This window comes from Dermacentor albipictus, chromosome 1, assembly GCF_038994185.2.
Source record: "Dermacentor albipictus isolate Rhodes 1998 colony chromosome 1, USDA_Dalb.pri_finalv2, whole genome shotgun sequence".
In the NCBI taxonomy this organism is placed as follows: Eukaryota; Metazoa; Arthropoda; class Arachnida; order Ixodida; family Ixodidae; genus Dermacentor; species Dermacentor albipictus.
In genome coordinates, this window is record NC_091821.1 from 300,780,722 (window position 1) to 300,798,643 (window position 17,922).

At 43.7% G+C, this 17,922-nt stretch overlaps 1 protein-coding gene across 1 annotated transcript in view; it reads right to left on the reverse strand.

Moving 5' to 3' along the window:
- LOC135921240 (secretin receptor-like) overlaps positions 1-6,003 on the reverse strand; it is a 323,541-nt gene extending 317,538 nt beyond the window's left edge. The window contains exons 1-2 of the mRNA XM_070531477.1: positions 5,891-6,003; positions 378-516 (exon numbers count right to left, since the gene is read on the reverse strand). Of these exons, the coding sequence (XP_070387578.1) occupies positions 378-516; positions 5,891-5,944 (193 nt within the window). The 5' untranslated portion in view covers positions 5,945-6,003. The remainder of the gene's footprint in view (positions 1-377; positions 517-5,890) is intronic.
- Between the last annotated feature and the right edge of the window lie 11,919 nt (positions 6,004-17,922).

Here is a 17,922-nt window from a genome sequence, read left to right on the forward strand (position 1 = left end):
ACTTAGCGCTTTTTCAGTCTCTCAAAAAATACTACGGTTTCCCAAGATCACAAACAAGCATGCGGCATCTTGCAGAGCTCCAAAAGGGGTTGTCAGCCTCAACGCCACTGCCACAACCCATTACCAGGAAGGTGCCTTCACTTGAAAGCAGCAAGAGCCTAAACGTTCGTTGCTGCAACAATTGTTTCTGCGGTACGGAAACACTGAGAATCACCTGTGGCCCTGTATTCCTTTCCATTCTCCACTGTGGCCTTATCCACTTCAAGTTATTTCACAGAAACCCGTTCATATGGAAGAATTACAGCTGTATTTGTCTACGTTCTTGTGAGCCCGCTCAACGCGGAATAAGCCACGGTATGCGAACTCTGAAATCTTACCTGATGCCGTGAAATCCTCTCCGGTGAAGGAAAGCGTCGATTTGTTGTCCGTTGAGTTTGGCACTGCCAGGATCTTACTGACGTTACAGTCGTGCTTGGCGCGCTCAAGGATCCGCAGAGAATGCATCACGTGATTGTCCTGCGTGGAGAAACAGTAGGCGGTGCTCATGAGTGCAAGGCTATTCATATTCATACTTTGTTGTATTTCATTCTCTGCTCATTTCTCTTTAACTGCCAAGTTTTCCTTCTGAGATGCTCTTCTGGTGTTTCCTTTCAGCTTCATGCTACGGTAGGATGTATGATAGTTCTACCTTCTGTAAACCTTCATCCGAAGACCCGCAGCAGCCCTGCTGTGGTTACACATAGAAGGGTGTTGGTTTGGGCTAGTTGGTTTTCCATTTCTTTTTCCAGATCGTTGCATTGATGGGCTTGAGGTCACCTGTTCGATATCGCTCTTAGGGGCCGCATTTAGATGGGGGCAATACGCAGAAACGCTCGTGTACACCGTGCATTCGGGTGCTGGTTAAGGAACCCCAAGCGGTAAAAATAAATGCGGAAGCCCTGCACTATGACGTGCGTCATAGTCAAATCGTGGTTTTGGTACCTGAGCTCAGAATTTACTCATTCAAAATAAAGTAACGTTCTACACATTTGAGGTATTTGCACAACTGATTTTCCATGTCCTTCACTGGCATCGTGATCGGCTCACCACTTTACATAGGCTCCGAGATCCGCTGACACAGTACCTGCGATCGGGCTAGCTTTGAATATATCACCTTTGGAATAGGCCTAGTTTATTAAGCGAAAACTTATATACGTGGAACCTGTAGCGCAAAAAAGAAAATAACTAAACTAATTTCACTTCAAAAAGTAAAGAATTACACAGATATAACGTACCCATTAGAATCAGTGTGGGGCGCTTTCGAGACAGAAGGAGACGGTTCAATACGAGGGAAGACGGAGACGGTGGCCGGAGAATAAGCGTATCTCTGGCCTGCTGCTTCATATTGTGGTGAAAGCAGAAAAGTAGAGGAGGAGGATGTCATACGGTGAAGAAGGTAAATTAAGTAAAAATGAATAAAGCTAAATGAAGCGAATGAAGCTATGTAAAGGAGGAAACTACACGTTAAGCGTACAATTGCGTTTATTGTAATGCTATGCCGACTGTGACGCATTCAATGCTTATGTTTGCGCACCGCACAGGTCCGAACTCGATTATAATGTCATTTGTGGACCACACCGTTCACAAGCTATGCCACAATGCTGGCAGGAGTTGGTGCGAATGCACACTATGAGTAGTGGGAGTTATGACACGGGGCGAAGGTGATGTTTTACCTTTGCCGGGAAAACGTTATGCAGATCCAGCGGACATCTTCGAATCTATGTAAAGCGAAGCTTTCGTGAAAGGGTTCATCGAACGCTGCAAACTTGCCCCATTTCCGTTGCTGGTATTTTTAGCAGCTAGGGAAATAACTGGCACGCATGTGCTCGCGCGCAGCCAACACGTGACACACACGGCGATCGAGCCAGTTGGCACCTTGTGGTCGTGGCGTAATGGTTAAAGCATTGCACTGCTTTGCTGTGGGCTTAGACGCCATCATCTGGCAGGTGATTCATTTTATTGACTTTTTACGTGTGAGCTGGTTGGCATGACAGTATCCAGCAGCAGGGGGCAGAAAAGTCCAGGGGAGCTTGCAATGAAAGCTACGCTTTAAAATGTAAAATTGTGAGAAGTGTACGCGGAGATAAGCGCGACGCCAAAGACAGTGGTTGTGTCGACTCGCTTCATCCAAGCGCCTGCGACCAAATGCAAGCTGGCGCTCGTGCACGCACCATTGCACGAATGCGCCCGAGCGCTTGAGACGTGACGCACGTGTTTGTTCATTTGTCGTCTGGGTGCACCCACAGTAGCAATCGCGCGAAATAGCTACTCGGTGTTGGCAGAAAATGAGTACGCGTTACTAAAAATTTCAGAAAACATTTACAGTTCCGCCGAAAAGAAGAAGCAACGACTGCGATTACAAATTAGTAGATAGGTGCACGAAGTAAGGGTACTTCAGTAAAAGGAGTTCTTGGGCGAGTTGGTCGCTTATTGCATGCATTAAAGCAGCGCCAAAAACACACACAAAAGAAAGTAACACTGAGAGATATGGGCGATCGCAGCAGTCGCAACCGATCTTGTTTTATGAAAAGAAGTTGAATATAAAGCCTGCGTTGCGCATGCGTGTTCGGAGACAAGGAACGCGTGCAACCCCAACAAGCCAAAAAGTACCTCTGATCTGCTTGCTGAGAAAATGTCACATTCCGAACTATATAACACAATTGACGTTGCACTTACGCAATCACTGCCCTTCCTGTTTATATGGAAGGCTTCCAGTAGCTCTCGCGCGGCCTGGTCTATTCCTCTACCTAATACCTTCACACTCTCAAAATATATATTAGCCGATCGTTGATGCATCTGCCAGTTTGGCCTACATAGGCTTTTCCGTAGGACAGCGGTATCTCGTGTACCATTCCTAATTGGCACCGCACGTATGGCCTGGCACGCTTTTTTCTACATCCAACTTTTGCGGATTCTTTGCCGGAGGTACGAGGGCATAGCTTGGATAGCATTTCCGGAGAGCAAAAAAGAAAAAAAAGAACGAGTGGTACCCCAAACCTGCCAGCAATCTTCTTCAGTTTGTGCGAAATTTTGTGCAGGTAGGGTACCATTTGCGGTCGCAAGCTTCTTTCCTCTTGCCTCGTCATCAGGCTTGTCGTGGGCTGGTCCACTTTTTTCAGGAGGGTCTTGGCAACACCATCAAGACCGACTGAGGGTAACCAGAAGCTAAAAATTTTTCTAATTGACTATTGGAGCCGGTTTTCCTTTCATGTTCGCACGATTTCTCCAGTGCTGATACCAGAGAGTGAAGAAGAAACTAGGAATAGGCAAGAATCAGATGTATGCGTTAACAGACAAAGCCGGTAATATCAATACTAATATGGACGAGATCATTCAAGTGGCTGAGGACTTCTATAGAGATTTATACAGTACCAGTGGCCCCCACGACGCTAATGAAAGAGGGAATAGTCTAGAGCAATTTGAAATCGCACAAGTAACGCCGGAAGAAGTAAAGAAAGCTTTGGGAGCTATGCAAAGGGGGAAGGCACCTGGGGAGGATCAGGTAACAGCAGATTTGTTGAAGGATGTTGGGCAGATTGTTCTAGAAAGACTGGCCACGGTTGCAACTCTGTCGCAAGCCCCAAGGGTAGCATTGGCCTGGCGGCCTGGGGCACAACTGGAAGCATCCGAAGTTCCTGGCAAAGCATGAGTCGACTGCTAACAGAACAACTTGTTTATTCTAGCATCGCAAAAGAGCGGCCGGTCAGGTCGACCGAAGTGGAGAGACGGGAGAGCACGTTACTCGACAGAAGAAATCGGAGCCTCTCTCTTGGCGTCCGGGGGCAGCTGCTTTTATTAGCGGCGAGGAGTTACGGAGTCGCCATCTATCGGAAGCGCCTCGCTGGCATAGTATGAGGGATCACGTGGCGCGCTCCTCATAGGTTTTGCTGTCAGCGCTCACTGAAAACACCACGCGCGAGCTCTCCCGGTCATTTCTGTAAGTACTTTAGAAACGAGAGAAGATTTTTACTGTCTAAATAATAATCTTGGGCAAACTGAAAGGACACAATCGTTCACAGACTCTATCTCTTTATTTATTTTTATTTACAAATACTGCTGTCTCAGTTTCTGAGACATAGCAGGAGTGAGTACAGAGTAACAATAAAAAAAAATACAATTTCAGGTACTTTTAACAAAATTCACCAGAATACTAGAAAACATTACCAGAATGCATAATTACGCAATTCTTTTTCAAAATCCTCAGTACCGAGTCTGCGCAGAGACCCATCAAGTTTATTCCATAAATCCACCGTCCGTGGAAAGAAGGAAAACTTAAAAGAATCAATATTCGACCTGAAGGTCACAATGTTCAGGGGATCAGATCGTCGAGTACAGCGTGCTGAAGCTGCAACAAAAGAAATCGGCGCCAGAACACTCAAGCCGGTGTGAACTATCTTATGAAGAAGGATAACGCGATCAGAATTACGCCGATGTTCGAGAGATTGCAGCGTTAAAACGTGTGCATGCGAAGTAGGCGAGAATTGCCGGTCATAGCGACAAAAAATGAACCTGATTGCTTTTTTTTGGACAGATTCTAACATAGCTATGTCGTGCTTGAGGTGAGGTGACCAAACAACCGATGCATATTCTAGTATGGGCCTGACCAAAGTTTTGTACGCAGTCAATTTGCATTCTCTTGTTGAGTTGCTTAACGTGCGCTGGAGATACCAAAGTTTTCGACGAGCCTTATTGCAGATCATTTCAACATGCTTGCGCCATTTTAAATTTGACGCTAGAGTTACACCGAGGTACTTAAACTCCGTAACATGTATTAGACCGACCCCGTCATTAGTATAAGTAAAAGAAAGGGGTTGTTTCTTGTTTGAAAAGGTCATTGCCACAGTCTTCTTTAAGTTAATAGACATTTGCCAAGTTTCACTCCAGTTACAAAACAATGAAAAAACGTTATTTAGCGCAACCTGATCATGAGCATCAGAGATGGTGTTGTAGATTACGCAGTCGTCTGCATACATTCTAAGTTTAACTTGAGTATCGCCAATGATTTCTGCTACGTCATTTATGAAAATAATGAACAAAAGCGGCCCCAGCACCGAGCCTTGCGGCACCCCAGATGTAATCTGTACCTCAGACGACTTCGCGTGGTTATACGTAACAAACTGAGAGCGCGACCGTAAGTAATCAGCTATCCAATCAACCAGCTTGCTGTCACCAAAATATGTACGAAGTTTAACTAAAAGCTTAGCATGGCAAACCAAATCGAAGGCCTTAGAATAGTCAATAAATATGGCATCAAGCTGTCCTCGGCTGTTAAGGGAAGATGCAATGTCATGCGTAAATTCAAGCAACTGCGTAACAGTGGAATAGCCAGCACGAAAACCGTGCTGCGATTGGGAAAGAATATTGTTGGCATTTAGGTATTCCACAATGTGCTTGTGAATAATGTGCTCCAAGAGTTTCGAGCTGGTGGAAAGTAAAGATATTGGCCTATAATTCGGTATTATTTGTTTGTTTCCCGATTTGAATACGGGCACGACATTAGCCAATTTCCACAGCCGGGGCACTGTTGTAGAGTCTATTGATTTTTTAAATATTATAGTCAGATAGCTTGCGCACCATTCCGAGTACCTCTTTAGGAACATATTTGGAATGCCGTCTGGGCCTGGGCTTTTCGTTACATCAAGTTTTAATATGAGGTTATGTACTCCAGAGGAGGTTACATCAGGATTTGGAAGAGAGGGCAGATTGCGGCACGCGGAAAATGGGGGATTGGTGCCATTATCGGTAGAAAAAACAGATTCGAAGAAGTTGTTGAAGGCGTTGGCTATAGTTTCAGATTGGGAGCAGGATTGGTCATTAACAATAAAGGAAGAAGGTAGAGACGAATACGTACAGTGAACGCCACTGCGCGCGGTCGCCGCGATGATGTCTCCCGAACCAGCTTCATGCGTGAAAGGTAGGTAAACGCTGATAGCAAACTATGTGAAATATGTTATTACAGTGTTTGTATATCTAAATGGAGCGTGATAGAACGAAGCCTCAATGCAGCGATCGCGCAGATTCGCAGCGAGCGAATGCGCGTGTGCATGCTTGTCCGCGCACTGTTTCGCTTTCCCCGCGCGCGCGTTTTCGCACCGTGCCATGAACTTTAGGCCGCAGAATATGGGCATTTGACAGTTTAAAAGCAGCCATTGTTGCGTGGGCGCTATCAGAGCGGTTCAAAAGTAATTTCATTGTAGAGACTTCGACGCCTACAGGGACTGTGATGTGCCGTCGCGACGATTCAATATTTCTTTCTTCTAAATTCTTTGAACTTTCTATATTATTTCTCGAGTTGCGTCGCGCTGTATGTTTATCGGTGTTCTCAGCGTGCAATTTCCCGCTGCTGCTTTTTGTAATCCAGTGCATTAATTCATAACATAAACATGACCATATTCCATGCTTTTTTTAAATGTGCTTCTTACCGCTGCCTTTCCACTCCACTAAGCTTGCCAGTATCTATAGCAGCGACAAGTTCATAGACCAAACCATCATGACATTAGTCGGGCAGCAGGCTGGATCGAGCGTCTCAGTGCGCGTTTTCAGAACATCGCAGACCGGGCGCCGTAGCAGAAATCTTCCTTGCGTTTGTGCATGCTGCATGCCCGAGGTGTAGCCGATGACTGTTTGCCGGTTTTATGTTTCGCGAGCCAAGCTTCACGCAGCTTCTTGTCCTGCGGCTACGTGTGAATAAGTCTGACACCGGCCTCCGTTACGTGCGTCCCGCCCTGCGGCACCGAGCAGTAGCCTACCATGTTGCGCGCCTTCAAAGGCAGCCACTACCTATTGTGGTGCTTTCAAGCGTTGTAAAGGAGACACTCGAAGGGGGAAAATTTTGCCGCTAAATGAGGACCGCAGCGTACGAGGAAATTTAAACTCGTTTTCAGCTCGTTTCGGCGCTCCCGAAGCAGCCGACGTGGCCGCTATGTCCACGTGATCTCTCCTAGCACGTCACGCCGACGGTGGCGTGATGGTCATCATTGATGGTCATTAAGTGTTGTGGACTGGATTCCCAGGGAAGGGAAGCGTAGCAGAGGGCGGCTGAAAGCTAGGTGGGCGCATGAGATTAAGAAGTTTGCAGGGACAGCATGGCCACAATTAGCCCATGACCGGGGTAGTTGGAGAAGTATGAGAGAGGCCTTTGCCCTGCAGTGGGCGTAACCAGGCTGATGGTGATGATAATACCAGACATTGGTTCACAATAGTTCGTTTTTCGACCTCTGAATGGGCGAAATTATAAGGCAAGAGCTGCTTTTGGACATGCAGAGCATAGGCCCAACCCACAAAGTTCCTCTCCAATCTTGACACGCGCGTCTAAAAAGTGAAGGGCAGTCTGCTTCGGCGACTCGCAAGTAAACGGCAGTCCCTTTCTATGCTTTTTAACAACGTCTAAAATTTTATTAACAGCATCTAATTTTATTAAGGTTATTATTACTACTACTTATATTTCAGTTTCTTTTCTTTCAGTTTCAGTTTATTGATGCGCTTGAAATATTTCACAGAAGTAACTCTAAGAGGTCCCATAGTCAAAGACTCGGGAGGGACCTTCAACAATAAATACATGGAAAAAAATACACTTATTACGGTTAACAACAGCAGTAGCAATCCTAGGAACAGAAAGTATTAACAAACAAAGTCGAGTCATAGTAGTAACAATAAAGTATAAATAAAAAGCAGATCCTTGGAGTATTATTCGACATACAGAAGCGTAAAATATAGACAACACAATCACTTTCCCAAGTGGTGACGAAGTTTCCTCTTAAATAAATGAATGGAAGGAGATGATTTAATGTAAGGTGGTAGTGAATTTCATATTGATGTTGCCAAAAAGTTCGCAGTAAATTTGCCGTAGTTAGTCCTTGGTTTCGGTAGGAGGTAGTTATTATGGTGTGAAAATCGAGTGCCAGTGAAATGTGGGGTTTGGTCTTTTGTTATCAATGAAATTGGTCATTTTTCTCGACGAAATTTATACTTCAGGGCACTAAGAGAAAATTTATTTAAATCCACTACTGACAAAATATTATATGTGCGGAGTAATGGCAGAGCACTACACAAAAAATGGCTGTAACTGATTATTCTCAAAGCTTGATTTTGTTTGTGTTGCAGGGGTGCGAAGTGAGTTGCGTAGGTATTGCCCCAAGAAGAAATGCAGTAAGAGATGTGGCTGTGAAGAAATGCGTAGTAGAGCGATATTATTATACGTATAGGAAACTAGGGGCGCACCTTGATTAATATTCTGATACCATATGCTGTTTTACGGGTTAATAAGGATATGAGTTGTAAATTTCAAATGATTGTCGAGTTCAACTCCAAGAAATGTTACATGATCAACAGCCCGAAGCGAAGTCGGACCAACGTTAATGTACACAAACTTCTTCTGTACACTTTTTTTGCAGGGATGAAAAAATGACAAGTTTAGATTTAGTAGCAATAATATTGAGCATATTATCTCGGCACCAATTAACGATATTCGCCACGTCAGCATTAAGGAAAGATATTAGCGATTGCAACGATGTGTTAGAAGAATAAATTTTTGTGACGTCAGCATATAATATACAACTAGAATGTGTAATGTATTCTGGAAGGTCATTGATGTACACGAGAAATAAAATTGGTCCTTGTATTGAGCCTTGGGGAACCCTTATGTTAGTTAGTTTGGTACGCGAATGAGTACCAGAAATTTATTTATTTATTTATTTATTCAAATACCCTAAAGGCCCTCTTGGAGAGGGTATTACATAGGGGGGGCACACGAAACACACTAATAAGAATATGCAAAAAATAGTAAGAATAAACAATTCAGCAAACATAGTAAGAACACCACAAAATACTCATACACCAATATTGGAAGTGGATTAAAGTTGGAATAAAGATAAGAATGAAGTGTGAAAATTGAAACACCGTGGTTCAAGGATAACACAAAAAGAGAAAAAAGTGCAATACGATGTCAAACAAGATTCAAAGGTATTAAATTAGCCCTGAAAAAAAAATAGCTAACACCAAAGACGCACAGAGACGTCAAATTCTGAAATGAGTCCACAGCATTTGATGAAATTGATCGGTGTTAACTTCAGTGGCAATATCAGATGGTAGGTTATTCCAGTCAGCTATGGTTTTGGGGATGAATGATTGTGCGTAATGGGCCGAGTGGCAAGTTGGGCGCTTGAATTTGCAGGTGTGATCACGGCGAGGAAAAATGACAGGGGGTGACTGAAAGAAGTCGTCGCGCAAACGATCATGATGATAAAGTTTGTGAAAGAGAGATAGGCGGGCGTGTTTCAGTCGTAGTGATAGCAGAGGCAGTTCGGCACGAATTTTTAAAGATGTAACACTGGAGTACGGAGAAAAATCTGAAAAAATGAAGCGACCAGCACGGCTTTGCAGGGATTCAATGTTACGTATAATGTAGTCTTGGCTCGGGTCCCAGATGGCACATGCATATTCAATTTTAGACCTGATTAACGTGGTGTACGCTAGTTTCTTTAGGTGTGAAGGCGCTTGCTTTAGTCTGTGTTTCATGATTCCGAAAGTACGGTTAGCAAATGCAAGAGTAACGTTGATGTGATGATGCCATATTAGATCCGATTGCAAGTTGATTCCTAAGTATTTGTGCGTGGTAGTAAGTTCGACAACATTGTTACCTATAATGTATGAAGTTGGAATACGGGAAGAAGAGTGCGTAAATGACATGCACTTAGTTTTAGTATGATTTAGAGTCATTTGCCAGTCTGAACATCATATCTTTATTGCATTGAGGTCTGACTGCAATGCTGGAGGGTCAGTGTCAGTAGAAATGGTACGGTAAATTACGCAATCATCGGCGAACAGTCTTACTCTGGACGACATGCAGTTAGGCAAGTCATTAATATTGCCGCCAGCATTACGAGAAGAAAAAGACGACCGACATATCCCAACTGCGTAGCCGCCACACCGCGAGCAGCTAGCAAAGCACCGCAAGGCAACGCTCGGCCGGTAGGCCGGCGGCTCGTGCGCGAGAATCGGACGATTGGCACGCGACAGGAGGCGACAAAGAGGAGAACGACGTTCGAAGGAGCGTAGCTCGAGGAACGTTTTGTTGTTGCTGTTGAGTATTCAGTCGGGTTCTGTTGACGGGCACAGGTTTGCCCAGAATAAATCAGTTTTCCTAGAAACGGCTGTTGTAACTGTTGGTTACAATATAAATTAGAAAAAGCAAAGGGCCAAGCACGCTCCCTTGTGGAACGCCGGACGTGACAGGAATAAAAGGGGAGTTACAATGATTAATATTTGTGAATTGAGTTCGAAATGACAAGAAATCTTTTATCCATGCAATGACTTGTGCGTCAATGTTAAAATGTTTAAGTTTTAGTAGCAGCCTGTGGTGAGGAACGCGGTCAAAAGCTTTGGAAAAATCTAAGAATATCGCGTCGACTTGGTTGCCAGCGTCATTACATGAAAGCAAGTCATTAGTAAACCCTGCAAGTTACCCATCGCATGAATATCCCTTGCGAAAGCCGTGCTGGTATTTGAAGATTATGTTATGTTCTTCTAAGTATTTTATGATTTGAGAATGTATGATATGTTCGAGTAGTTTGCAAACGGTGCTAGTTAACGAAATAGGCCGGAAGCGGTGATGAGCGATCGCCAGATTTAAAAATTGGTATGACCTTGACTGTACGCCAGTCATTAGGAATCTGGCCGGATGACAATGACTGTGAAAAAAGAGCGCACAATATTCCCGAAATGCTTTGCGATGTACTTTCAAGCAACTTGTTGTTGAACCCAACGTGGTCAGATGCAGATGATACCTTACGATTATTAAGTAGTGATATGATACTGGACTCGGTAATATTTATCTGCGGCATGATGATATCGGAAAGTGTACCTATGTTTGGGCATGAAGTGACGTCCTCGCGGGTGAACACAGACGAGAATGCATTGTTTAATATTTGTGCATACTTTGACTCGGGAACAGTGGCGCCTGTGGGATCGGTAAGCACAAAATCGGGGTGATTGCTTGGATTTATTACTTGCCAAAATTTACGAGGATTGTTAGTCAGCATAGATGACAGGTCGTGGTAGAAAAAGTGACGACGACTGGATTTAAGTAACTCTTGGTATTCTTTGTCGCACTGTTTGTATTTAAGCGACGATGGTGCAAGACTGGATTTCTGGGCTTGCCTGTACAATCGCTTTTTTTTGTTGTTTAGACGCCGAAGTTGCTTGTTGAACCATGGCGTAGAGCTCCTACTCCTAATTGTTATGGACGGTATATATTTGTTAACGACGTCAGTAAACATATTTTTGAACGAGACCCAGTTTTCTTCAACTGTACGGGACAAGAACTCATTAAGAAACTGGTCTGCAAAAAGAGATAATTGTGCATTCATTCCATCAAAGTTAGCTCTGCTATAGCATTTAATTTTTTTTTCAATGATCTTCTTACTGTTATGCCGACAAACAATGTTCCCAGTAATGACGTCATGATCGGAGAGCCCATCTAGGTGACTAATGTTGGCGCAAATGTCAGGGATATTAGTAAGGATTAGGTCAAGAATACTGGAGCATGTGGCAGTGCGCCGTGTGGGTTGCATGATAAGTTGGGATAATGAAAAATCTAGACATGACTGAAGAAATGCATTCGATTCTCTTTCACTCTCCGTGACAGATAGAGCTGCCCATTTGATGCGTGGATAATTAAAATCCCCAAATATTAATAACACACAATTTGGAAATCGGTTACACACTTCACTCAAAATGCGATAGAACTCTTCAACAAAAGCACTGCCCATATCAGGGGGGCGATAAAAAACACCAATAAGTATGTCAGTACTGCTACCGTTTAACAGCACCCACACACATTCAAGAAACGTAGAAATTATGATGGGTACACATGATAATTCTTTTTTTATTGCCAACAGAACACCACCGCCTCTCCGATTTGACCTGTCGCAGCGAAATATGTTAAACGTCGCCTCGGTAACAAAAATGCTGTCGTCAGGAACATTGTCCGTAAGCCACGTATCCGTGAACGCGATTAAGGACGCAGAGCATGAATCGATAAGCGAGGAAATGGGAACAGCTTTAGAGAGGATACTTCTGGTATTTGTATAGAGGAAAATTAATGCGGTATTATGGCAAGGCTTATGAACTGACGGCAAAGAAGGGTTGATTACTTGAGCTGAGGCAGGAGAATGATTGGGTCATTTTTCAGCACTTCCGCGGGCGCCGCCCTCTACCTCTGGCGCAACATTTCCAGATGTTTGTAAACGGGCTGCGCAGAGACATGTAGAGACATGTAGTCGACCATGTAAATAACTCCGATTAAGGAAAGTGCTGGACCACACACGCCAACAGCGTTTAGTTTAGCAAAAAGTATGTGATGATTTAATGAATCGAAAGCTTTAGAAAAATCAATAAACAAGGTAACAGCCAATTTACCTGTGTCAATGGATGTTTTAAGATGATCAGTTAAAGTAATGAGCACAGATTGAAAGCCAAATTGATTACATGACAAAATACCGAACTTTGTGAAATAGCTAGTTAAACTTACTACAAATAATTTTTCAATTACCATGCTGAAGATGATAAAATAGATATAGCGCGGTAGTTTAATAATGAGTTCTAGCTAGCCTTTCTGAAAACAGGAATAACTTTGGCGATTTTTAGGCAGCTAGGAAAAACGCCAGTTTTGAAAATTTGATTTATTATGTGTGAGAGTGTGTCACTAAAAAGATGAGCTATAAGACGTTAGGATGGATAGTTGGGCGTGTTGGTTAAGCATGATTTCTGAAGTGAAGGCGCTAAAATGACGGTGGACAAAGAAGAAACACACACACACACAGGGCGTCCTGTGTGTGTGTGTGTTTCTTCTTTGTCCACCGTCATTTTAGCGCCTTCACTTCAGAGATGAGCTATAAGCTTTGCATGAGATCACTTGAAGTTATCTAAACCAGCTCCTGTGTTTTTTATGCTCAGAATGGTCATGCGCACTTCTTCTGGGGAAACTGGACAGAGAAAAAAACTGTGGCAGACGATGATAAGCCTTGTCGATGTGAACTGAGAAACGTGGCTGGTCGGGGCAAATGAATCGACAAAAGTGTTAGCAATGACTGAAGGATTATTAAGGGTTCGTTCACCCACATGAACAGCAGTTGTGGCGGGGTTTGGCGATGTTCTGTTTAGAAACTCATTGATAATTTCCCACTGTTCTTTAGAATTGTTGCCAGAACGGTCCATTTCCTTTTCATAATAATCTTTTTTAGCGTTTTTAAGAAGCCTGCTCAAAATATTCGAGTAGCACTTGTAACGGGTCAGCAGGGCGAAATAAATGGCTCCTTTTTTGTTTTTTTATAAAGATTATCTTTTCTGCGCACGCATTTCAGAAGATTATCAGTCATCCACGGACAACGACGAAAAGCGAACCTTTTCTTACTTGTCGTAATTGTGGCTGATTCGAAAGTAGCGTTAGAAATTATATTGCAAAACAATTTGAAGCCGATTTCTGGATTATTTTGCGACGTAACGGGGTTCCAAATAACTTCGGCGATTTTCCTAACGAATGAAGTTTTGTCGACATTTTTTTCTTTTAACATTCATATCTGGAATATTCATATTGCAATTTATACGCACGAATATTTGATAATGATCAGTTAGTGAAACTTCAATGACACCAGGAGTAATCATGAGGGTCCAATATGCGTGGTCAATTAGTGTATCCGGACCATTTATATTCCGCCGAGTAGGTACAGTTAATAAAATTAGATGATTTTAGGTGCTGCTAGATTAATAACTAAGTTAATAAAATTATTGTAATAAATAAATAAACAATAAATAAAGTTAATAAAGTAGCGCAGTAGTGTAAAGGGCTTGTCCAATATGATCAAAATATTGTCAACGTATTGGTACACTTTAGTGATTTCGTCCGGATTAAAAACAGAGGTTAAAATCTGGCGAGGCTGATTCTTGGGCTGGTCGGTACGGTTTCCTGATAACCAAGGGTCGGAAACCTTTCTGAACATGATTGTCCTTGCAAAACGTGCAAACCAATGTTCGGCGCATGCGCAGTGGAGGCCAGGAGCAAAAACAGCTGCATGCGTGAAATAATCGAAGCCCTGCTGATTCGACAGAAAGGAGCGGACTGTGTTAGTAGAACGTCAGTTAATCTTTCTGGCAAGGAAATCGCGTTCCTGGACGGTAATGATGTGCGCATGCGTAGAGTGTGATTTATCTTCTATATTTTTGTATCCTTCATACCTGCTTTGCTATATGTTTGCCTCTGTGTTTCAATAACCATCAGTTGAAAGCGCTGTCCTGTGTCTCGATCACGTCCCTGTCTTTTTTTAATTGCGCTAAAGGCTTTGCCATCATGAGTAAACCGTGCCAACTAGCCCAAGAATCAGCCTTGTTGAACTTCGTTTCTAGTACATCGGGCGCTTTTCAATGTGCCCTTTTTGCGATCCGTCAATCTTGGTTTCCCTCATCGCATATGCCGTATGCCTAGCAAGAACGCTTTCCTTCTGTATACGCGCGAAGGTGCTGCCTGATGATTTGCGAAGCTTGTTCGGTGGCCTTGCGCCTGCTTAGGGCATCGTATGAGGATGTGCACAATTCTCTAGGCGGAATGGCACCGACAAGCAAGGATCTACAGGGGCCTTCTGCGAGCCAGGCTACTTGCTCTGATGGCACCCGCCCAAGCTGGCAGAGCGCTGTAGGAGTACCTCGCCTTGGCCGATATCAGACAACGGAATTTTTGTGGCAAGCCACGTTGGTCAGAGTGAAAGCCAACTTTCCGCGGAAACTAGGAGAAGATTGGCGAGAGATCCGAACAATCAACGGGGATGTACTTCCGAACGACGTGCAACGAGTTCGGCGCCTAGGCTCCAAGTATGCTTTTGAAACGAAGTGCTCCGCAACTGCTGTCTTATGTGCGGCCAGTGTCCGGACGTGCAGCGGTGGGTGAAAGGAACGCCTGCATTTCCGAAGGTGTGGATGTATTGCGCCACAACAAGCCCAACATGTCCAAACTGCCTATACGCAAGGCGACTGAATATTTCCGCGAACATTCGCTTTGTGTTATTACCCTGGACAAAGACGGTGGATTTGTCATTTTACCCGAAGGTCAGTTTAGCAGCAAGGCAAGGGATGCTATCACGTCTGTGTTGAACAAGCAGCGGAAAGGTGCATTATTCAAGGTGAAGACAAAAGCAAGAAAGCTGTGCAATAGCCTATACCTTGACCTTCTAGCTAAGCATGTGGATAAAAGTGAAAGAAACAGTTTGCGAGTATTGTTTTCCGCCAAATCTCGCAAATTTGTATGCCCTCTAAGGGTGATCATATCTTAATGTAATTCCTGGCAGAAGACTGTTGCCGCTTTTCTCAAAGAAAAAATAAATTTCTTAGACATCAACTATCCGTTTGCAGCCAAGAATTCAGAAATTATTCAGAAAAATTCAGATAATTCCGATAAGCTCATGACTGCCATGTCTGTATACGTAGATCTGTATTATTCGCCCCCTCATGGCCACTTGCTTGAATGTGTGGAAGACAGCATCGACTGCGTTGAGTCTGTCGTGTTTCAGAATGCTGCTGGTGTATCAGTGGCAGGGTTCATGGAACTTTTACATTTTTATCTAAACTCGACCTACCCGGAATGCAATCATGATGTGTATTCACGGAAGCATGGTGGCTGCATAGGGTTTTGCATAGCGCTGGTTCTTAGCGATTTGTTTTTTGGCGCACCGTGACAGGAGGGTAGCCAACCATCTACAAGATTTTAAGGTTTTAAAAGTTTTAGATTTGTTGAGGATTGTTTTATTTTAATAGACAGCAAGAGGCGTTGAACAGGACCTTACATCCTTTTTAAGACCTTTTCGGACTGTGTTACGCCACTTTATTTGACCCATGAACTACCGGCTAACAACAAATTGCAATTTTTAGATTTAAAGTTAATTTTCGCAGATACCCACATAAGCTCGTATTACCATTCTAGGGCTAACAAACCACTCCTTTTGTATTCATCATCCCCCTCGAGGCTTGTCAAACGGGCAATTGTGAGTATGTGCTTCACCAATGCCAAGAAAAAATCGCGTCCTGTCATAATATCTGTTAGCCTGGGCGAGCAAACCAGTCGGCTTTCTGCAGCTGGTTATCGCAAAGATGTGCTTGTTTCCGTGGCGGAAGGTTTGGTGAACAAGTACAAGAAAAGCCGCGGGGAACAATGCACAGAAAGCAAAAAAAAAATGGCGGAGATTCCGTACATGCACGGTATCTCCCATATGCTGAAGGGGGTCGCCATTAAGGCGAAGGTGAAGCTGACATTCTCTGCCCCAGAGAAGCTACCAAAGTTGTGTAAGCTGACGGACCTTTCTCCCAAACAATCAAGGGGATGTAAAGTGAAGCATATGAATCAGTTAGCGGAGTGCTTGCAAGGGGTGGTTTACCGTATTCCCTTAATTTGTGGTCGGGTATACATAGGGTAAACTGGCAGAAACCTCTATGAAATGCTTGCAGAACACAAGCGAAATGTGGCGAAACCAAGGGACGGAAACCTTTCTGAGCACTGCCATGATTGTCCGCGCAAAACGTGCAAACCAATGTTCGGCGCATGCACAGTGGAGGCCAGGAGCAAAGACCGCTGCATGCGTGAAATAATCGAAGCCGGGCTTATTCGAAAGAAGGGAGCAGACTGTGTTAGTACACCGTCAGTTAATCTTTCTGGTAAGGAAATTGCGTTGCTGGACCATAATGACTCGCGCATGCGTAGAGTGTGATTTATCTGTTGTATTTTTGTATCCTTCATACCTGCTTTGCTATATTTTTGCCTCTGTTTCAGTAAACATCCGTTGATGGTTAGCGCATGTCCTGTGTCTCTGTCACCTCCCTGTCTTTCTTGAATTGCGCTAAAGGCATTGCCATTATGGAAAAATCTGGTCAATATTGGTTAAAGAAATATCACTTAGAATGGGCGCAACGCATGATCCGATGCAAATGTCTTTGGTCTACAAATAATGCTTGTTATTAAAAGCGATAAAAGTATTTGGAGATACAAATCTAAAAGGCTAAAAAATTGCCAACAGACATGCCACTGCATTATCGAAAGGAATGACGCCACTCTTGTCAGTGCACTGCTTCAGTGCTGTGAAGAGCTCTTGATGAGGTACTGAATAATATGAATCTTCTATATCTACTGAAAGCACGCAGGCAATGCTCGGTTTAGACTTAAGATAATTTAGACTTTCCTTGGATTTTTTTCTAAGGAAAAGGTCAGTGTGGTCAATGCTTCTAACAATTTTTGAAGAAACTGGCTAAAAAGCATTTGCCCAGTACCCTTTTCAATAACTATAGCGAGGCAAGGAAGATCAGGTTTGTGCGTCTTGCCACTAAAAACACTTCCAACGCATTGACTTTACAGTTGATAATCTTGTTGCATAGCACGTCGATTCCAACATCCCAGCAGAAGTTGGCATCGTTTTGCAGTAGTGGGGCGACCTTCTTTAAAATTGATTTTTTTCAGAACGGCTTGAAGTGCGTTGTCGTCAAACTTGCCTTTCGGTAGAACTACAAAGCCTCCTTCTTTGTCGGACTGCACAACTGATAATTCATTCTCTTTAAAGTGCACCACCACCATCTGCAATGACGCAACAGCTTTCTTCAGACAGTCCACCCCTTCAAGCAAGCATCGCTCTCACTTTTCTGTCGGTGCTCTCTTTGCTATATGGCGATTCAGTGCGGCCAGGTCTTGATTAGGTACTGACGGTGGTAGTCCGTACTTGGGTCCTTTTTTGAGGAGCCCACTTTTGCTCTGGAGCAAGTCTGCTCCTCCAAGTACTGTGGGGCTTCCACTAGCTGGTTTTTTTTTCATCTTTGTCTTCTCCAGATCATAGAGAGGTTGTTTTAGGTACTAGC